General features: G+C 41.6%; 1 protein-coding gene across 6 annotated transcripts in view; it reads right to left on the minus strand.

Moving 5' to 3' along the window:
* The window catches only part of nfia (nuclear factor I/A), a 272,870-nt gene extending 252,470 nt beyond the window's left edge, over window positions 1-20,400 (minus strand). For 4 of the 6 annotated variants that reach the window (XM_078168440.1, XM_033622241.2, XM_033622240.2 and 1 more), the window contains exon 1: window positions 20,153-20,391. In XM_078168440.1, coding sequence (XP_078024566.1) covers window positions 20,153-20,248 — 96 coding nt within the window. In that variant the 5' untranslated portion in view covers window positions 20,249-20,391. Of the gene's footprint in view, window positions 1-20,152 lie in introns of all 6 variants that reach the window. The other 2 variants (XM_033622238.2, XM_033622243.2) reach the window with 2 other exon arrangements.
* Between the last annotated feature and the right edge of the window lie 2,687 nt (window positions 20,401-23,087).

Genomic DNA, 23,087 nt, shown 5'->3' on the forward strand with positions numbered 1-23,087 from the left:
TTTTGGCCGCTCCACGGTCACATTTTAAGCAAGCTGGCAGATGAAAACCAAATGTCCTGACAGTAATACTGCTCCTTTGTCAGTGGACTTTCACATCTACATATTACGCGCTAGGTATCCTGCTGTGTCTGCTGTTGGCGTTCTGGGTTGCTGCAACCAACGCTGGGACGTCACGTGGTTGGGTTTAGAAAAAATCATCATGGTTTGGCTCTACATTCATACAGGAAGTGAACACTGGACTCCTTGGTTAAAGTCCGGGGTTTGTTGGCCCGGTGCAGACGGAACAGTTTACAGTTGCACAAGCCGTGGAGATGTTGATGGACTCAGACTCCAACACTTCCTGATTTGATCAATAATCTGAATCTGATTTGGACGAAGAAGCAAACGAGTTTGGTGGGACGAAACGGGAACCTCATGACCATGGCAGCGACACACAGACAAGACGCCCACAGAGGAGATGGAGACAATGGAACTGCTATACGTCATTCAGTCATTGAAATTGATGTTGGGAAATGAGAAAAAAAAAAATGTCAATGTGAAACTGATTTTATACGCGAAAATGTCAAGTATGCAGTTTTCTCAGCTTTTTGTCCAAAATGTTTTTTGTTTTTTATGAAATTGCACAAATTTAAGTGTTGATAAAAAAGAAATAAGATAAAATAAAATGTTTTTTTTGTGTGTGTTTTAAAACAGAAGGTCTCTTCTTTACTTTCATGTATACACTGTTTACATATTCACAGAACAAATTATTCTGTGAGTCTTGAAAGATCAGTGAATATGATCAAAAATGCTGGAGGTGGCTGGCAACTTAAAAGAAATACTCTGGCGGGGAAAGTGTTAAATAGAATCTCTAAAACCTGCCTCAATAGAAATGAAGGGGAAATTAATAAATGCTGTAGTAAAACAATGAGAAAGTAATGACAAATGTTCAACAAAGGAAAACAAAAACGAGTTTACAAGGTGTACCTGAATGCACCATGATGTCACTGTGGCTGTGTGAACGTGAAACTCATCACCGACAGAAGAAGAATGACACGAAAGCTCTGTAGAAACTCTCGCCATAGTTTTTTAAATCACGTGACTACTTTGGTACAAAAATGTACCCGTCAGTGTGGCGGACAGCGTGCTGAAATTTACTCAGCAAACAGACAATCAACCTGCATGTAGCGCTTGGCAGGTGTTAATTCGGACCCTGCAAGTACCTCCAATATGCACTCCAGTAGAGTATTTGAGTAAATGTACTTAGTTACATTCCAACACTGGAAATGTATCATGTGAATAAAAGTCCTCACAAGTATAGAGGTGCCAACAAAGTGTGTGTGAAGAAGCTAAATCTTCTGAATGCACGTCTGCAGAAGCTCCTCTGATGGCCGTGTGACAGAACAGGTGATATTTACGCAGGAAGAAAAAAAAATGGCAAAAATCCATTTCTGCCAATCGAGTAAACAGCAAACACCCAGAGCTGCTGCCTCCCTTTAAATGAAGACTGACACCTCTGCTGGCAGCCAAACACCGAGTGGCTGCAGACCAAGAACTGTGTGGCACGCAACACACACACACACACACACACACACACACACACACAGCTCCCAAATACCAGATGGTGTTTCTGGATTCTGTTTCCATTTTTTTTTTTGTTTCTGTTACAATCACAAAAGAGCGAGGCTGTAAAACCACAGACACACACACACACACCAACAACACACACACACACACACACACACACACACAGTGAAACTACAGACGCCGTCTCTCACTGAAAACAGTTATTTTTATCTCTCAGATACACAAATATCCGATCAGACAACAGACGTCGTTAAAATATGTTTTTGTTCGAGTCATTTATATTCAAAGTTATTTCCAGAGCTAAATTAAAAAAAAAAAAAATCAGTTTCAGACTAAAGCCTCTGCTGCACTCAAAGCTGGACTCTTATTGGCTCTCAGTGGTGAAAGAAGGACTCAGGTATGTTACGTACGTAAAAGTAGCGCAGATACTCTGTTAAGTAAAAGTTCTTCACGCAAAATCTGATTTAAACAAAAGCAGAAATGAATTAGCATCAAGTACCAAAAATAAAAGTACTCATGATGCAGAATGGCCCGTTTCAGAATAACTTATCAGCTCCAGCTCCGATCATCACTGATGGAAATATGACACCCAGCTGAACGCGCTACTTTGGGCTCCTTTGCCAATGTGACGAAACGCAGGGCCACCACAGAATACTGTCCTCTGCAGAGCCATGCACCAAATCACTGTTTCCTATTGCTTTTACTCTTCCTGTGTTATATAGAAAAAGAATTGGTGAAAATGAGATGTCTTATACAAGTATAAAGGAGCAGAAAATGGAAATACTCAACCACTGAGGCCCTCATCATTTGTGCGTAGGAATGGTCTGAGGCAGGTCTACATTTGTTCACAGAGCAGGAACAAATTCAGGTAAGAAAATATTTAAGTCCAAGATTTCTACTAAAATGTTCATGTCACTATCCATGTTCACAGGTAGCAGTAACCCTCTGGAGCCACCTGCACATGGAGCTGCTCAAATGTTTACTCAAATGAAGGCATGGCCACAGAAACATAAATACACATATATCATTCAGCTGATTATACTCTTAAAATTAAATAATTGTAATCCATTAGTACATAATAAATGCACAGCTGTTGAGCCTTCAGCTGCACACAAACATGTTTTGGTGTCACTCTAATAGTTTGTAAATATACATGTAGCGGTGGCATTCGCAGATTTGCAGATCATATTAGACTGGACCTCTGGCCTTGGTGGAGGTCTGCGCTCTCTGAGTGCCCCTCTAGTTATGTGTGTGTTTTTCTGTTGTTATAGCGCCACCCAGTTGCCAATTAGAGTTAAATTTCTCCAGTCACCTTGAGGCGTCCTGTTCTACATATCTACCAAGTTTAGTAAAAATCCATATGGCGGTTAGGCCTAGATAAGAAATGAGCTCTCTAGCGCCCCCATTTTGTTTGATGGGGTCAATAATGGAGGGGTCCCCTCAGATTATGTGTGGTCATATGCCTACAAAGTTGCGTGGTGATGGGTGAAACCCTTGAGATGTTATACACCTTTATGTGATGAGCCACGCCCTCCGCAATATTCATTGCCTTATAGAAGCTCAGTTTTAGTAAGTTTTCCAACTTTTGCCAAGAGGGAACTTTAGATATTGGTCCCTAGATTATGTTCACCCAGTTTCATGCAGATCGCTCAAACTTCCTAGGAAGAGATCCATTTGAAGTGTTTTTCCAAAAATTCAAAATGGCGGAAAATCTATATAAGCGGAAGTTATGGGTTCTTGAGGCAAATGTGTTCCTCATGAGGAGAGGCATCTCTGTGCAAAGTTTCATGTCTCTACCACATACGGGGCATGAGATATGCCCATTCAAAGTTTGACATTTCAATGGGTTGCTATAGCGCCCCCCTTTGGCCAATTGATGTAATATTGCTTCATTGGCATCCTCCCATGACCCTCTACCACTGTGCCAAATTTCACATGGATTGACCAAGTCAGTGAGGAGAAAAACATGGAACAGACACACACACACACACACACACACACACACACACACAGAGTTTTCGTCATTACATAGTAAGATTAAAGAAACAGTGTGTATGATACAGGAAATTTTAGTGGTGTCTTGCGGTGAGCATTGTAGACGGCAACCAGCTGAAACTTCTCCTGGTGAGAATTCCTCCAGTGTTCATTGTTGAGGAGCTGAATTATCCTCAGAGTCTCTTCCTCTCAGAAACAAACACACCAGCTGATTTCAACCAGGAAACTCTGAATAAAGACGTTTCACCTTAAAAAAAATCAGTGTTTTTTTATTGCTGCACGTCACTGTGACCGACACAAAAACCTGAACGTCTCCATCTAGAGCCAGTGTGAGGTTTGTCTGTTCTGAGCTACTGTAGAAACATGGCGACCTCCACAGACCAGGACCTGCCCCATATCTAGATATAAACGGCTATTTTCCATTTCTGCCAATACATCCCCCTAACTCCTACAGACTGGAGCTGTAACTGTGTTCACTATCATCTAATCAGTGTTTATACACAGTGTATAAATGCTGAACAGGCAGTGGGGGTAAAGTCAGTATACACTGAGTGAGTGAAGTCAAATCTGAAGTTCCAGAAGTCATTAGACCTTGTGATTTGTGAATGCTCTGCTGACCTGCTGTACACAACAACTCCAGCTTCTGGTAAAATCAGTCCGTGGTACCTCCTCACAGAGAGGACAAATACTTCTGCAAACAGCGGCTGCTCCCACTTCACAAATCTCCTCAAGTCCCCATCGAGGAAGAAGCAACTGAAACAGTATGTAGAGCATCATGGTTGTGTTTAAAGAGAGCAAAAATCTGTTTCTGTTGCTGCCTCAGTGTTTCTGTGTCAGTACAGAGGGAGAGAGGGAGCATATGTAGAAACCAGCAGCGTCTGTTTGATACTGAGCCTCAGCTGGCAAAGAGCCACAGCACAGAGCAGAGAGAAACAATGCTCACTTTGTTTAACAGGATCCTTTAGGTTCAGACAGAGCGGAGCGGGGGGGGGGGGGGGGGGGGGGGCATTAACTGTACACACACTCTGTCCATACACCTGTCCACCTAACACACAGCACACTTACATACATCATATCAAATATAAAGTACAGCCTGATGACTCCTCTTCCTCCACTGTTGTTAACATCAGCGAGCCATACTGTGTCACTGTGTCACATGTTCCTTCATCACCATGAACACACACACACACACACACACCGTCTCCACTGTCCCTCCTCAGGTGCTGTGGAGACTCACTGCAGCTGCTAAATCAACTTGGTCTCACTCTGAAAGTCGTCTAATATCAGCACGTGGTCGGCGTCAAACACTGACTGTCACGGTTTAAAGGAGGAAACGTGGAGGGACAACAAAAGTTAAGGTGGTGGAAGTCCGAGTAGGCGGAGAAGGGTCCGACAACAACCGACTATCACCAAGGAGTTCGGTGTTGACCTCGTCACATGTCCACGTTTGGTCATGGACTTTCCACGTCCACATATGACGTCCAAGGTACCCTGGGTGTGTTGGTTGTTGACGTTCTGGGACGCCGTGTCAACTTCAGCTTGTTACATGCATTGTCTGTTTTCAAAATACACTTCTGTTTTCACAGGAAATGTACAGTTTGCATACAGTCTCTTTCAAAATAAAAGCACTATGTCGGTGAAACAACATTTTTTTCCTTCAGCAACAAACGCACGTGGTTACATTTAGCCGACACACACACGTTGGGTTTAGGAAAAAGGAACAGGGTTTGGCTTTACAATTATACGGAAAGCAAACATCGGCCTCCCAGGTGAATTTCTGTGGTTGACGGATCCATCCACAGCCACTCCCACCCGCCCCACTCAGACTTTCCCCACCTTAACTTTCACTGTTGTGAAACGTTACACTTAACGGCAACCAGCTGCACCTCACACCAACATGACAGGACAGCTTTTTTCATCGGTGTCTGCCGTTGGAAGTCACTGCGCAAGCACCAGTATTCAATAACTTAGGGGTGAGACTGGGTAGCGGGCACAACCATGCATTTTCTCGTGGTTTGCACCACATGTAACGTCGCACAATGACATCATGACGTGCATACAACATGACACAGAAGACAGAAGCCATCGCTTTCTGCTGCAAAAACAATGAATGTTTGAGCTACTATGTTTTTATTTTAGATCGATGTAAACAGAGTTGTGCAAACACCATCTCCTGCAGCCATTATGGGTAAATACCAGCATACTTACAAAAAAATACTACGTCTGCACGGCACATAAGGTAACGTAGCGTTGTGACATGATGACATGGAGAGGCCTTAGCTAAGTGTGGGACGTCCGTGTTTAAAGGGTTAAATTACGTTCCAGCGTTCTCATAGTTGACGTGTTTTTGATCAAAATGTCAAACATATATTCCTAAATTAATTACATTTTTAAAAAAGAATTTGGAGATTCCTTCACGTACCACTAGAGGGAGCTTGTGTACCACAGTTTGAGAACCAGTGAACTAGAGCACCTAATATGGATTAATCCGCTGCTGAAAATAGTCCCCAGCAAACTGTTTCCTCCTGTTCGTTTGATGAGAACTACAGTAAGCAGCTGTTTGAGGAAATTACTGATGAAACTATGTTTGTGTTTTTAAAGATCTTCAGTAGGGACCAATGAGCTCGGAGCTGAGAGGCACAGACAGGAAGTCAGACCGCGCTGAGAGACGGACTAACATGCTGTTGGTTCAAGTGTGAACATGAGATTTGTTGACAATAAGAAAAATATATAATATTACCTGCTTCATCCTCGAGCAGTTTGGGGGTACCAGGGATATTATCATCATCATCATCATCATCATCATCATCATCATCACTGTCCTATTGTTTCTCCTCCCAGCAGGACACACACACACACACACACACACCCACAAAACAACAACCGACCAGCCTGAAGAAGAAGCAGCTGTCTTGGCTGGTAGCCACGTTTCTCCAGGGAGGAACAGACACGGAGCAGGAGCAGGAGCAGGAGGACGACAAAGAGGGGGTGATGAAGAGGAGGGAGTTGGAGATGGATGAGGAAAGTGACAAAAAGATGAGGAAGAGGGGGAGGAAAAGTCAAGAAGAGGAAGGAAGAAGGAGAAAAGGAAACATCTTTGCTCTAACATACTGAAATACTGTCAGAAGATTGAAAGAAAATATTCTGACGAGTAAAAGTATCGGTCCAATATTTAAGAGTATAAAGCACCTAAACCTGTGTGTAGTTACTTCTTCCCTGTGTGTGTCTGTGTTTTTGTGCATGGCTGCAGGACGGTGGGTGCTGAGGCTGCTGCAGCACCCCCTGTTAACAAGGGGTGGAACAACGTGGTCTATAAAAGGTTGGCCATTTTACCATAACTCATGAGACAGCTGAAGAGCTGTTTTAAATATTAAACAGCATACGACGAGGTGCTAACGTGGACATTAAACTTTGGAAGAGTTCTGCAGTACTAGGAGTTGATCAATACCACGGACAAGCTGAACCAACCCAGTCTCATTCTGAAGTCATGAAATCCCGCCACTTGGTCAGTGATTGCTGCACCAGACATCAACATGAAAAGCCGACCTTTTGCAGTCATTTTTTAACCGCCGGCGACAAGGAGGCCGTTAAAAAGTGAAATGGACGCCTCACTTTGTATTTTAGGGTTGAGCTCAGAAATGCTTCATGGCAACGAGTGTCCTCAAAAGGATAGGAGTGGTAACAGTGTGTCTGTGTGTGTGTGTGTGTGTGTGTGTGTGTGTGTGTACTGAAGCCTTCCAACAACTTGAATCAGTCCATCTCGTCGTGTCTCATTTGGAATAATAATACACCTGAATTAATGATGCAGCAGTGTGCGTGTGGGTGTGTGTGTGTGTGTGTGTGTGTGTGTGTGTGTGAGGGAGAGAGAGTATCTTGTATCTGTGTTTGTCTCGGTTGAGTCGAGTTGATGGTGAGGTGTCAGCCGCAGGTCAGAGGCCAGAGAGGCAGATGATCCTCTGGATACAGTAACACACTCACACAGTCAACAGTAAACACACACACACACACACACACACACGGACATTATCAGCTCTGAGTCAAACTGCCTCTTAAAATAACTTCTCTTTCGGAATATTTTCGATATTTTTATATTAAATATTTATATTCTCTCGGTGTTGTAGCTTCCATTTATTGGTCACAGATCATTTTTTCATTCTGTATTTTTTTCTAAAAATACTTGAGTCCAAACACCCCTGGGTGAGGTCATTATTTTAAACAGTGTATGGCTCAGACCAGAATGAGTCCTCCAGTATGTAAAGAAGGCACAGTACTGGTTTGGGAATCTGCAATCAGTTGAGTTCAGCTCCACCCCCCCCCCCCCCCCCCTTATCCATCTGGACTGACTCCAGACCAGTTTGTCTGTTTTCTCACACAAAGCTCCTCCAGCTCTTCCTCCATCTCTGCTGTTCAGCAGCCAGAGAGAGAAGCTGCTGCCAACCCCACCAGCAGGAACAAAAAACCATCAGCGCTCAGGATTCACCTGCTCACCGCTCCATTCACGTTTACTTCACTCTCCAAGTTTGGAAGTAGAGTAACAGTCTGACATTTTACAAACATGTTGGACCATCTGACAAGCAGTTCTGACGGAGAATACTGGCTGCTTAATGCACCGGCGTACGGTGATGTTATTTTGTGTTTGTCTCTGTCCTGTCTCAACATGACACAAAGTGAAATGCTTTTCCCAGTTTGGTGTGGAAGAACTTCTTGAGCTCAACCACATCCAACACCTGCGGGATGAACTGGAACAGTCACTGAATCAGACCTGATCATCAACATCAGTCAGTACGTTTACATAACATCAGAGAAAATCGATTTATTGTGTCGTCCGAGTTTTAAAATCCATGTAAACATGTTAGTCCAACTGAAATCATACTAAATTGAATTTTTCACAGTGGGACTAACACACCCAGATCATGTGACTCCTGCATGTTTACAGTCAGGCAGACCCAAACTGGCCGCTAAATGCTAAATGGACTGTACCTGTATAGCGCCTTTCCAGTTTCATGGTGGTTGAGGCTACCATAGATGGTGCCACCTGCTTCTCAGTAACCATTCACACGCCCTCACACACCGATGGAACAGCCATCAGGAGCAATTTGGGGTTCAGTATCTTGCCCAAACATACATTGACATACCGACTGGAGGAGCTGGGAATTGAACCCCCAATCTTCCGATTACCGGGCCACTGAGCCACAGCCGCCCCTAAGAAGACTTTGGTAACAACATGGAGAAATCAGCATCCAGAGCCGTGACTTTTTGAAAGGACTAGGAGACACAGTGAGTTAAATATTTTAAAATAAAAGTTAGCTGCTAGCTAACCGTAGCTAACTTGTTTGTCCATTGTTTGGTCTGTGACGTAATAGGTCAACAGGAAAAAGGTCCAATACTAACAAGCTGAAAGGGGGCATATCTCCACCTATCGTAGAGGAGTCGCACATACTTGGCTCAATAAATGGATTCCCCTCCCGTGCTTGTATACTGGGACAAGGACAGTAGGCCAGTTAAATGTCCTCGTCCAGCTGGGACTGTAGCTCGACTCACTGATGCTTTCAGTGACTGAAACCAGAAGAGGCTGTTAGAGCTGCACCTTAATGAACACAGCGTTGAAATAACGTCCTCTGTTCAGGTGTCCACATACTTTTGTCCATGTAATAAGTCTCTGACAGTTTGGGTTACAACACTGATGAATCACCTTTTCCTCCAAACCACTGATTCAGATCAGTGAGAACCTCAGAGCATAGGAAATAAAAAGACAGACTGTTCCTTTAAAGCAGAGGCCGTGTTGGTGCTCAGCTCGTCCTCAGGTCGACTGGGTTTCCCTGCAGTCGCCTGAGGCTCAGCTTTCTCTCACTAAGTCCAGCAGCACAGCAGCGGATATTACAGCCCCGAGCCTCTGCTCACTTATTGGACCAAAGAAGAGAAATAAAGAAGCTGCAGAGCCGAGCACTCTGTTGGGTATTACAGGGAGAATCACAGCACCTGGTCAGGTTTACACACACTGAAACCTCTGAAATGTCAACTCTGCTGCAGGTGTATAGGAACTACTTCTGTCCAATCCTGAAATTAATCTGAAATATTTAATGAGCAAAACTAGAAATATATCAGACTGATTCTGTCACACCAAACACCAATCAGATCACTGGGATGTGTTCAGTGTCGTCAGTTCATCTGCCATTAACATGCTCGTTAATGAAACACGTCATGAGTGCACAGGAGAGGATACGTGAGGGAAAGGAAGGATAAAAATATGGAGAGGACAGACGAGGAAATAAAAGGAAGGAAGGTGGGACAAGAAGGTACAGACGAAAGGAAAGATGCAGAGGAAAGGAAAAAGATACAGGAGAAAGAGAAGGAGAAGGGATGGACTGACAGAGGGACAGAAAACTGAAGAAAAGGAACCATGAGGAGAAAAATGGGAGTAAAGAAGGGAAGGAAAGAAAGGAAAAGGAAAAGGAAAAGGAATGATGGAGGGAATGCGAGGACAAGGAAAGGAACAAAAAATAAAAGGAAGTAAAGAAAATAGGAATCAAACATAAAGATGAAAGTAAAAATACAATGACGTAAAGATCAAAAAATGAAAGAAAAGATTTAAAGAAAGAAAAGAGGGAGATGAGAGAAAAGAAAAATAAGAAAGGAAAAGAAAGACAAAAGGAAAGATGGAGGAAAAAGATATAATGAAGGAAGAGGAAAGATGAAGAGAAGGAACCATGAAGGGAAATAAAGATGGGAAGGAAAGGAAAAGATAAAAGGAAGGAAAGAAAAGGAAATGAAGGGATGGGAAGACAGAGAAAAGATGGAAGAAAAAGAAAGAAAGGACAAAGCAACTGAAAGATGAAAGTAAAGACTAAGGGAAAGGAAAGAAAAGATGGAAAACCAGAATTAAAATGTAAAGATAAAAGGAAACAAAAGAAGAGATGAAACAGAAGAAAGGAAAAGCAACAGAAAGACAAAAGGAAAGATAAAAGAAGGAAACACAAATAGAATGACAGGAAAGAACGGAAAGAGACATAGAGAAAAGATGAAGGAAGAGAAATATGAAAGTAAAGGTAAAAGGAAAGGACAGATGACAGAAAAGTAAAGGAATGATGAAGGGAATGGGAAGAAAGGGAAAAGAAAGTTAAAATAGAAAGGAAATAAAATTTGACAGAAACAGAGAGACAAAAATACAATGAAGGAAAGATAAAAAAGACATGAAAGAGGAGACGAATGTAAAGAAAGGAAAAAGAAAAACAAAAAGACGAAAGTAAAGATAAAAGAACGGGAACGATGTAGAGATGGAAAACAAAGCTAGAATAAAAAGGTAGGAAAGAAAGTGAAAATAAAAGTTAGGATAAAGGAAACAAGAGATAAAAGTAAAGGAAAGATAAAGAGAAGGAAAGGAACCATCAAGGTAAAAGGAAGGAGGAAAGAAAAGACAAGGAAAGGTAAAAGGTGAGTGGAGGAGTGAGTCATGTCCGTTGGACGGTGACAGCCTGAGACACACCGGGAGCTCGAGGACTCAATGTGTCCTCACACTTTCCACACCACAGGAGGACGAGAGACTGCCAGGACGAATGGACGGAGAGAGAAAGAGAGACGCAGTGGACTCAGGAAGTTCAAGCAGACAATTCTAATCCCCCAATTTCCTCCTCTCTAATCATCTCTACCGCTCATGGCCGTCTCCAAATTGGAAACATCTTCTGCACAATATGACACTCCCTCTGCAACACACACACACACACACACACACACCCTTCCTGTGTCGTCTCAGTGTGGACTCTGCGGTGCTGAAAAGGTAAAATTAGTGTGAAAATGTGACTCATTTCCATCAGCTGATCAAACCATGAATAACAGCAAGGTCACGTTTTTTTTAATTAAAGGAAAAAGTCCGACATTTTCTCGTCTTCTCAGATGAAGATATCAAAGATACACGACTGCTGAAAAGTTTAAACTGTCTTTGATGGTGTCTGCTTGTAGAAAGTCCTCTTTACAAACAATTATTTAACATGAAGGATTTGTTTTGTACGCTGTGCAACAGTTGAACCACACTGACGACGGAGAGAGACAAAGATCTCTGAGAGCAACGGCTGAATGAGGACAGGAAACTGGAAGCTTAGCATCAAAATGTGTGCAGATTTGAACAGGAACAGGTTCCAGTAATGTCTCTGACAAGGTTAAATTAACTTTAGCAAAGCCCTTCTTTAAACGTCACAACAGAAACAGAAGGTGAGTGTAGAGTTAGCACTGTTGGAATATCAGCTGAACAAACTACAGAGCAACAGATCTCAGTTTAAATGTCTTCAGTCAAACCACTGAAAAGTACATCAAGGCCTCCATCACACAAAAAGCATCGTAGCAGCTGGAGGCGGCTGTTTGTAATTATTTTTAATGAGAATTAAACTTTTTGCTTGCTGTGTTTGTGTTGCTACACGCCTGCTGTTTTTGCCAGAGCGCTCTGAACTCCTCGAGTTCAAAAAACTTTAGCTGAGATTGAAAAAGCGCCCCACGTCCTCTGCATTTTTTCCTCATTGTCCAATGGGATGATTTGAGAGGCGGGGCTTCTGTGGTGGTCACGACAACGAGTTTACAGTTGGTAAACAATGGAGGAGAAACTGGTGGTAGTGGTTGCTGGATACCCAGAGCTATACGACTTTACAAAGCACAGTTAGCACCATCTCAATAGAAAACAGCAGATAAGTGCAGTACTGTAAATGTCCATGATGGAGGAGAAGCTCCTGGACCAACTGGTGGTACTCCCCATGATCCAGCCTCTTTTTTAGGGTCTCATGTACCCACACAGATCTCTGTTTATCTGCTGACAGCCTCTCACCCTCAACCAGAGCTACAGACAGCACCCTCTGCCTCAACATGGCAGCAGCTACACACTGATTACTGCAGGATAAATAAAATCCAAAGAAAACAAAATAAACTGTGGATTGAGTACACGGGAAGGTTGCGATAAGGAGCAAGCTGGTTTTTTTACTAGTGTCATTCAATTTAAAGAAAAGGTGCGGCGGTGCACCTTGCATTTTGCAACCTATTTTCTATTGTGACGTGACAAACATGTTAGGACACGTTAATGAGAGTATGCACGGCTGCATGTGAACTGGAATATTAGTGGAATGTTCTTTTGCGTCAGCCATGTAAACAGCTTATAAGAAGATTGTGATTTTCGAAGTGCCAAAAATAGAATATTTTGTGCACATATACGTAGTCAATGCAGCTGAATTTGTCGCTGAAATAAACAAGAGTCAAATTTTTCAACCCAAATTGTTTGTGTTTGTCTTCCAGGTTTAACAGTTTTAGTTCCTGGTTGTCTGTAGAAATCAGAGCTGCACCCAAAGTTAATTCTTGTTTTAAAAGTACTGATTACTGATGTATCTCTATTAATAGACCTCAATGTTGGCTGATATATGTCAGCCAACAGAAACATTTATAGAGTGGAAGCAATCCCTTTTACCTCTTATCCCCCTTTTCCACCAAAATTAGTGTGTATATTTTAAGCACAGGAAAATCAGCTGTCTGCACAGACTCAGGTCTATTTTCTTCAGTTTAACACACTTAACTACAGTGACTGTGAGTTAGGCTGCCAAAACCCAGGTGACCTACGCTCCATACTGTGCCTGAAGGCATCCTTTGTGGACAGTAACAGCTCTGAGGCTGCTGCTGCTCTGCTCAACATGTAGAGGGTGTTACTGGAGGTTAGTTTGGGACTTGGGCTCTGCAGGTGATCTGGACTGAAGTGTATAACGCAGTATTCCTCATGACTCTTGGTATGAGGTGTATAAATGGCATCACGCTGCCCTGTCTTCCTTAATAAACACCATTCTTTGGTCATTTTGAGAACAGTGTACAAAACTGCTGCTTTCCTGTTTTGCTCAGTAAATAAAAATCAGACATTCCTGAACTGATGATTTTGAATCATCTACATGTAAAAGTTGCCACCTCAGACTTTAAGGTAACTACTCCCAGAGTCTGTGTCTCCCCCTCCTCTGGGTTTCTCTCAGTCTACCTCCAGCGAGCTCATTAATGTCGTGTTTCTGTCAGACTCATGGGAGCAGGCCGACCCTCCTCTGAGAGTCTGGCTAATGAACTGGACCTCACACAGACCACAAACAGAGAGCCGAGCCACCGTCAGCCCGCTACGATCCGCTGATTCGCAGAGCCGAGTGTCGCCTCCACACATCCAGACAGACCAGAGGGGGTAACTAAGATACAAGAGGCCAAGGAGGAATAATCCTGATCATCTGTAACACAAGTTACCAAAGTGCAGTGAGACCAGGATCAGCCAAGGAACCTAAAAACATGCGTCTTATTTGATTTGATTTGATTTATTTTGCACATATAAATTTAAAAATAAGACAAATACATGTACATATCTCTCTTGGTACAACCTGCACCCACACATCAGATGTCTGCTAACTGACTCTTAGATTCACCAGCTAATCTAAAGGTGACTCTTCCCCAGTGCTGTACATACAAGGTGCAGACTGGACAAACTCAAAAGGAACAGAAGCAACACTAAAATACTCTGGAACCAGTGCTGGGTGTAACACCTGACTGTAATCTGATTACATTTGTCAGCATGTTACTTCTCTAAACTCAGTAATCACATGACAGTTACTGATTAATTATGTCTTTACTTAAGTTCTTCAATTATCTGCAGATAGAAAAAATTTGGTGCATTCAGTTCTTGACAAACTAGTGTAACAGATTACTTTCTACAGGAAGTAACTGAGTAAAGTAACACATTACTTTTTTTAAAAGTAAAGAGTAATGTGTATTAGAGGCTGACATCTTTTCGGGAATCCTGTAAGTCACGTCATTCCTGTGGGACTCCCACGGGATAGGAGTTCATTTCACTATTCATCACGTGACTGGGCAACGTCTTCTTATAGAATGGTTTGCATCCTACGAATCTGCGCCTCACGTGACTTTACGTCCTAAACGCACAGTTATGTAATCAACGTAAAGTTACCGTGGTCAGGTTTAGGAAAAATAACATGGTGAGGACGCACCTTAAAATGACTCCAAGTCCACATGGATCTTAACGTGACTCCAGGGGAAAATCCCAAGCTAAAGTGAACCATCCACCACCCAACCTGCCTCCTTACAGGCGCTCCTGACTGCTTTCTTGTTTACTGCCGTCAGCGGATTGGTCACATGATCACAGCCTTTCAAAATATGTGGGATATGTACGAATTTGGGTGCACTGCTTTACATAGGACTGGGACAGGACAGGGAAAAAAGTCAACGGGAGTGGGCAGGATGGGAATTATATATCAAGCTAGCAATATGTTAGTCTGCAGCTATCAATTTGTTTGATACATGTGTGAGCACCTCAGTTTATGTTACGCATGTGAAGTAACATGGATCGTTTACGATAATATCGCAATGCTAACTCCCGCTAGCACGTGAAGGGGATTCCCCATTATATGTTAGCATCGAGCTAACAGACTCAGAGCTATTTCTTTGCCACATGGTTGTGGCAGATAGAATCAGAATAAGGTTTATTACCAAGCAGGTTTTCACTTACAAGGACTTTGCCTTTGTGTTATATACATATATATACATACACAGACATATACACAGACATATTAGGGAAAATCAAATTAAAGGCAAAATATGGAACTGTTAAGAATGAAATACAGGTAGAAAAAAAATCACAATAAAAATATTGAAACAAAAATTGAAAATGAATATGTACAGTACAGCTGTATATGTTATGTTAGGACTTATTTTAGCATTATGTTTTGCTTTATAGCTGATTGAATATGCATCGTTTTTATATATAAATATGCAGTTTTAATATCAATAAACGCTAGATTTTTTATTAAAAATACAACACGGGGCAGGACAGGAGACATTCTGCTGAGATTGAGACAAGACAGGAGTTTTACTGTGAGAGCAGGATGTGACAGGAGTGAAAATCCACCGTGACACCCTCTGATGTGGATACATTACCTTTTTTCAAGTTACGACACCAACACCATCTTTGTTTCCAACTTTAAATGTTCAGTTTGCAACAAGTTCTCCAGACTAAACAACAATTTATTAAGTTGAGTTAAATCATCTTAAACTACTTGGTTAATATAAGAAAAAGATGGTGGTTAAAAGAAAAGTACCAAAAACAAACAGCCGTCTCTGACACTCTGCTGACCCATCCATCATCCACCTTCCCAACAGGTTTCGTGGCGCTTCACTGTCACACAGACAACAGGTGAATATCGACACAATCGACCAATGCTGTCAGGACAACGTGACTTCAAAACCAAGCACATCCAAAAACTCGACAGTGAGGAGCTCCATTTGAAAACAGCGTAAAAACACCTTCTTCTTTTCCTCCTTCGATAAAACGTTCATTCCAGCCACACATGGTGTTTAACACACCGCACAAATAAAGAGGTCAGATGTGACGGAACAACACACGAGGAAGATGCTGTTTATAAAACTAATCCTCTCCACCTTCCACCTTTTTGTCACTGAGCTAATTACCCACAATTTTAATTTGTTGTATTTAACGTTTAATATCCTCTAAACATTTCTTCTGTCTGCCATAAAGACACCTGATTACTGTGGTGTCATACAGGACAATTTTTCTTTCTTTTAAATATGTATAACTCCTGTATTTTATAAACTCATGGAGTCAGTGCAGGACGTAAAATAAAACATTAAGTCTGATCAGAAAGGAGACATTTAGGGCGATTTAAAATATATATAAGCAAAGACTTTAATAAGAGAATCGTGCAATATCAGCAACATCCAAAATTAGACAAAATGACACAGCAGTTAAGAGCTCACACTTTGTTTCATGTCTTTCTTGTTAAAACTGAAGTGGGTACTAATTTTTTTAATGTGCAAAGAAAACTGGAAGAGGGGGCGTCTTCTCACTGACAAATGGATTATGGGGCCATCACTTGTAGTGCCGCAGAAATCCCATTAACCCCTGTGGTGAATGAATACTCACACACACACACACACACACACACACACACACACACACACACACAGAGTTCCCACCGTCACCAGCATCAGGGTTCGTTATTGTGTCTTTGAGATCAGCTGTTATTCTTGTTTATCTTCTTCAAACCTTTTGAACTTTCAGCTTTAAAGTGAATTTCAATTACAGCTGATTTTGTTTCAGTTTGTCACAGACGAGCTCCACCTGGATTACATACCAGTTTTTATGTGATTTTAACCTATTTATATTTTTATAATAAAAAGAAAATGCATAAATGTAATTTTCTAAAGCTTCCAAATCTTCTGGAAAATGTCCAGTGAGCTCACACAGACTGAGGAGCAGAGCTCAATTATTATTATCATCATTCTACATTTTCTTCTTGTGGCTGTTGTTTGCTGTTTGTGTCTCTGCTGTGCTCTCTAACTTCACACTGTGGCATTAAATCTTAATATTAATAAGATCTGATTACACTGGAGTGTGTTTACTGTAGTGGAGCTGCAGACGAGTCGTCAGCGTGCAAAACTGGTTTCACAGCCATTTCACTGGAAGCCTGAAAATTCAGGCGCAACATACACAAACTGGCAGCGATGCAAGCGTGATTATTAATGTGTTTCATTTGAATTTAATTGTAGTGGATATGTAGTGATGCAGAGAGGCGGGATTAAATGTAAATGTAAAGACGTGTTGATGTAAACAGAACGGATGGATGACAAAATGATAATCAGAAATAGATGGTGGAAACGCAAAAAGCAGGGGGGAGGAATTCAGAATGCGTATTTCCAGATTAAATAAAAATTTAAAAGTGATCACCCAGGTGCAGTAACACGTGCATTAATACTTGTATATTTCATATTTTCTGTAGAAGCAAATTACGGATTTTCATGTGAGCCGCTTGCAAGTTATGAACAGTGTGAACATTCAAATGCCCGACAGATTTCAGAATAAAATGCTTTAAATATCTTAAATAAAATCATGAAAAATGATGTGACATTATTCATGTCTTTAAATGTAAATGAGCCTGAATGAAAAACTGCTTCCATTTGGCACCTTAATATCAATGCTAATATTAATAAATCAACTCAGGAGAACAAATTAAATCATCAAACAGCAGCTTTTTTTTTGTATCGCAGTTTGTGGAATTAAAAAATATTTAAAGATAAATGAGATTAAAGAAGTAAAATCCATTAAAACACTAAATTAAAAACTGATCTGCTTCCCTGAAACGACCCGACTGAAATCATCACAGCTGCTTTTTAGATTTTAAGCAGATAATCCTCTTTGTGCTTTTAACCTTTTCTGCTGCTTCAGACTCTGAACGAAGCCCGGACGGATTTCTGTCTGACTAATTACCCCGCTACGATCATTCAGCAGAGGAGCACCACTGACATCTCAATAAAATATCATAATGGGTTTATATATTACTGAAAAATGATTTTTAAAGGACAGTAAAATATTTTTAAATTTAGTTTGAGAGATTTTCTTGAACAGAATCCTGGTGTTTTCTTTACAGACAGCACAATACCTAAAAAAATAAAGCCATAAAAAAACTAAGAAATAAATCAATTTTGAAAGAAAAATAAAATGGAGATGTTAGTTTTGACTTCCAAAAGATGAATTTACTGTGTCATATTTCCTTAAATCTGACTGTATTTTAAATATTAGAGTAGTTTCTGGTGCAGCAGTGCAACATTTTATCTGTATTTCATTAAGAAAGTCCATTATTTTGTCATGATGCTTTAAAGCATTAAAAAATGAGGAAGTACAAATATTCTGAACAATAAAAGTCAGACTGTTTAACTGACACCTTAAGACATTTTTTAGATTTATATTTTTAAAAAAATACAAGACAAGTAATACCTTGTGTGGCTAAAAGTAAAAACATACTTTTTCAGTTGAGATCTGTGATATGTTAAATTCTGCAGACAGAAAATTGTCTTAAATCTAAAATTAATTTACGTCCTATTTGAGACACATTATGAGACAAAGACACAACAAAGTGACATAAACGACAACAACTCAGTGAAAACACTGTCACCTTAAATTATCATTTACTGGGGCGCAAATCCATCCAAACCAAAAAGTCACACTGTCGCTGAAAAATTTTACTCAACCAAAAAATCTTTACACCCACAAACAGCACAACAGAAATAAAGCTTTCTGTGTGTAACTCATCAGATACTAAACAACAAATCTCTTTCACAAAAAGACATTTTTAAGGAATAAATTTACCAAAACAAACTGATCAATTTACAAAATAAAATCCTGCTCTGGCCGAGCTGGACGACACATTCAGACCCCCGCCTGCACAAACACACCCGGGAACAAAACTCTCCCACCCACCAACTGAGCATCCACACACACACACACACACACACACACACTCCTCGGACCCTGAGCAGACGGCCACAGCGGCCGGCAGAGTACAATAAAACTCCCATCAACATCCACGGCTGCCCGCCGCCGTCCTGCTGCTGCTGCTGGTGGGCTACGCAGTGAAAGTGTGTGTGTTTGTGGGGTGGGGGGGGGGGGGGGGGGGGGGGGGGGTTGGTGGTTTTTGGTTTGACCGAGAGGAATTCATAAAGTTCACGGTCCTGTTACGGAGAGGATAAAGCCGCCTTTGTCTCTTTGGCAACACAACTCTTTTTACTGAGGCTGCAGGAGGAGAGGAACCTGCAGCGTCCGCGCACCAAAACTCACCACAGCATCAGTGACGCTGGTAATAAAGTGTTAAATGTAACGGTGACAGTAATAATGAGCTGTCCTCTAACGAACCCTCAGCACTGGGAGCTCTTTCATCTCTCTGGCTCATTTGGACGAGCCGGCCACAATAGTCTATTGTGAGGCATCAAAAACTCCCCCCGACCCCCTCCTCGTCTCTCAGCAGAGTCACCAAACTGCCCCTCAAACCCCCGTCTGTCTGCCAGCTTCTCCCTGCTCGGACTTCACCTCGCTGCCCCCCCCCCTCCTCCCTCTGTTCTCCACTTCAGCCACCACAGCAGTGACGGGGGTGTCAAAGGTCGGCTGGCCTCGCTGACCACGACAAGCTGCTAAATGTGGCCCCGGCGCTGCAGCCGGAGCCCCGGCGTGTCCCGGGACACCAGCGCTGAGACGGGTGTGAGAGTGAGGGAGGTGGGGGTGTCTGTTCCCTGGCGCGATGTAATTGCCACAGCGGCGGAGATGTGTCAGAGCTCAGGAGCCGAGCGCGGCGACGATCAGCTCCGGTATTTGGACTTTTTGTGTGTTTTTGTAGAAGTTTCCTGTTAATTAGATGGAACAAGAGTAAAAGGACGACAAGAGGAGGCTCGCCGGCAGGAGGACACAACAAAACTCCGGTCGCAGCTGCAGACCTGAGCTGGCACCCGTCCGCTAACGGGACGAGACAAGAGAGAGGGGAGCACAGCGAGGGGGCGGCGGAGACGGGACGCTGACAGATAAAAACAACAAACAGTCCGAGCGGGTCACAAATCCAGGAGCTCTTTTTGGAAATAAAACACAAAGCTGCTGTGTGGTGCGGTGTTTCTGAAAGCCACAAGAAGAAGAGGGAGGAAAAGAAAGAGGAGGAGGGAATGTTCCTCTTTTTGGTTGAAGGAAAAGGGAGGAAGGAGAGGAAAGCAAGAAAAAAAAAAAAAAGAAAATGTTGTGCCAACTTACCATCCACCAGGTCCTGGCTGAGATGTCGTAGCAGAGCTGCCATTTGATGGAGCCTTCCGAGGTTTTCCCTGCCATTACGCTGTCAGCAAGCTTCATCTGATGCGAGTGCGCTCACCGGAGATAAGACACCTAATTGAGAAAACATTTGCACTGGCATGTTGGGCAACATGTAGCCCGCTCCATACCATATGGAATCATGGGTAAAAAAAAAAAAAAAAAAAAAAAAAAAAAAAAAAAAACCTCCTTGACAATGAACCAATCTCATGCAGACCCCGTGGCAAGGTGAGCGGCAGTCATCTGCTCAGAGAGGGAAAACACACACCCCCTCACACACACACTCAAACACAGCACACACACACACACACACACACACACACACAGCCGAGCAGAATGATGAGCCTTTTTTCCGCATCGCCGTACGCCTCGGGTCGCTTCTCCCTGCTTTTTTTTTTCCTCCTTGGGTATAATTAGGGCTTCATCATCATCATCACCAGGAGCAGGAGAAGAAGAAGAGGCAGCCCGGGCTAAACTCAACTGACTCCAAACTACTTCTTCTGCGTCTTTATGGTCACTTTAACGGGACGGACGCAGGTAGAGAGAGAGAGAGAGAGGAGAGAGAGGAGAGAGAGGGCAGAGGGCTGACGCTCCATCAGTCCTCTGGACACATGGAACTGCTTACACACTATCATGCTATGTTTTGTTTTGGGTTTCTATCCTTTCCTCCCCCCTCCTTTTCTCCCCAGAATCCCTCCATCCCTCCTTCAGCAGAAAACTCGTGTGTTTTGGCATAAATACCTCCAGACTGACGGATCCTGTGGAAGCCCGCAGAGACAGAGAGAGCGGACCATCATGCTCCGTGAAGGGTGGACACTGCCCGCCGTCCGCCTGAAAAACACCACACATCAGTAAGTCTGCTTTTAAACTTCACTCACAGTTTTCATTTCTGTCTCAAGAGGAAGTCAAAGTACTACTACAACTGTAAGAAAAAAACTTGTGAACAAGCAAAAGTACAAACAAGTAAATAAAAGTACTCGTAAAGCAGAAAAATCTCATGTTTGTGTTACATAATTATATATTTTAACACTGTCACAACATACACTGACTTACAAACAGTATTTTATGTTAGAGCTGATTAAATCTGCTTTATATACTTGTGGGTAGAGTCAAAGTAACTTCTGAATCTAGTGGAGAAAAAGTTTAATATTTGAAAGCACTTCATAATAAGGGTTATTAATGTTAATGAAACATTATCTAATGTCTCTTGGGTCTGTTATAAGTCATTAATAAGGAGTGAAATTAATTCTATTACATCCAGATTTTAAAAACTAATTCATGTTGCATTTCATTACAATCAGATGTCATGTTTTTAACCAATATTAAAATGTAGATGTTTGCACTCCACAACAAGTACCTCTGGTTCTTGAGTCAATAAATTTGAATCTCACTAATAATTTGTAAAATTGGTCCGGATGTTCTGCTACACTCTGAACAAGTATCCACGGTTTAGTTTTTCACCATTAAAAAATTACGTTTGTTAAAGCTGACAACTTATTTTAAGAAGTGGGTCACAATTACAAACATTTTTGACATTTTTGAGAGGATGATATTAAAATAAATAGCTTAAATATTGTATGACAGTTTGACCACTAAATATCATCACAACTTTTGGATAAATATTAAGTTAATTTAACTTAATTAAGTTCTTCAAGTTCTTCAAATCATGTTGGTTGGTTGTACTAAATGAGATTATAAAGACTGATAGGATTTACTCTATAAGGTCAGAGGTGGAACCGCTTAAAAAGATGCATGCAAAATGTTACCTTGATTTTTTTAAGCTGAACCAGTGCATCTTCATGAGTCCGAGTCTTCCTGAAACTTTAAAAATTACAGATGTAGCTTAAAAGGCTTAAAAAGTGGCTTTTAACTGATCTATAAAGTAAATTATTTATTAATCACCAATATTTGTTTCTTTATATCCGTCACTGGAAAGTGGTGTCCAAATATTCCTCCTGAAATGCAGTAAATTATAAAGTAGCATGACACAAGTGCAAGAAACTGTACTTAAGTACCAGACTTGAGTAAAGGTGATTAGTTACTGCTGTCTATGGTGTGTGGATTATAGAGAAATTTAAATTACACATTAGTTCATGCGATTATTTGTTTAACCCCCTATTATCCTCCTTTACCCATTTTTACAAACTCATGTCACGTCACAGGGCATATTGGGGAAAGTGAAAAAAATGAGGCACAAGACGACGAGAACATTATCATGAAATTAAACTTGGTGTCCTGGGTTTTCACTTCAAAATGTTTATTCACATGGACTATAAGAAGATAGATTATTTATATTTATTATACATTGTCAGACCCTGAACCAACCCCCCCCCCCCCCCCCCCCCCAAATAAACATTATTAAGGTGATAATTCAATGGCAAAGAGCAGGGTTACAGAGTGAACAAAGTTTTAATGTGTTATTTAGAATGGGTGTATATTTGTATAATATTACTGTCCAGGGAAAACTTTAAAATCCACCTTGTTTTCAGTTCGCCCATCATAAAACTGTATTTCTTATGGGATGTGTATGACCAAACAACCTAAAAGATTTTATGTGCACTCTGTCTCTCTGCACATCTCTTCCTTTATGTTTGTGGAAATGCAGCTGAAAGTGTAGATTAATTAAAAACACTTAATTTCGCAGCCAGTTGTATTTTCCCTGCACAGAATCCAGCCTGTAAATGCAGCCTGTGTTGCAGCTAACCTCGGGATGTTTTTTTCGTTTTGAAACGCTGTCTTAAGATAATGTGTGATTAAAGTTTTTTAACTCAAACAGAAGCATGAGATTCTTTTAAAATCAAGACCGTAGCTCTGAGGTTTTGTTTTGTGTTTTTGCAGGACAGATAAAAGCAGCAGGGCTCCTCCGAAGCAGCAGCGTTCC

This window comes from Epinephelus lanceolatus, chromosome 6 (assembly GCF_041903045.1).
Source record: "Epinephelus lanceolatus isolate andai-2023 chromosome 6, ASM4190304v1, whole genome shotgun sequence".
In the NCBI taxonomy this organism is placed as follows: domain Eukaryota; kingdom Metazoa; phylum Chordata; class Actinopteri; order Perciformes; family Serranidae; genus Epinephelus; species Epinephelus lanceolatus.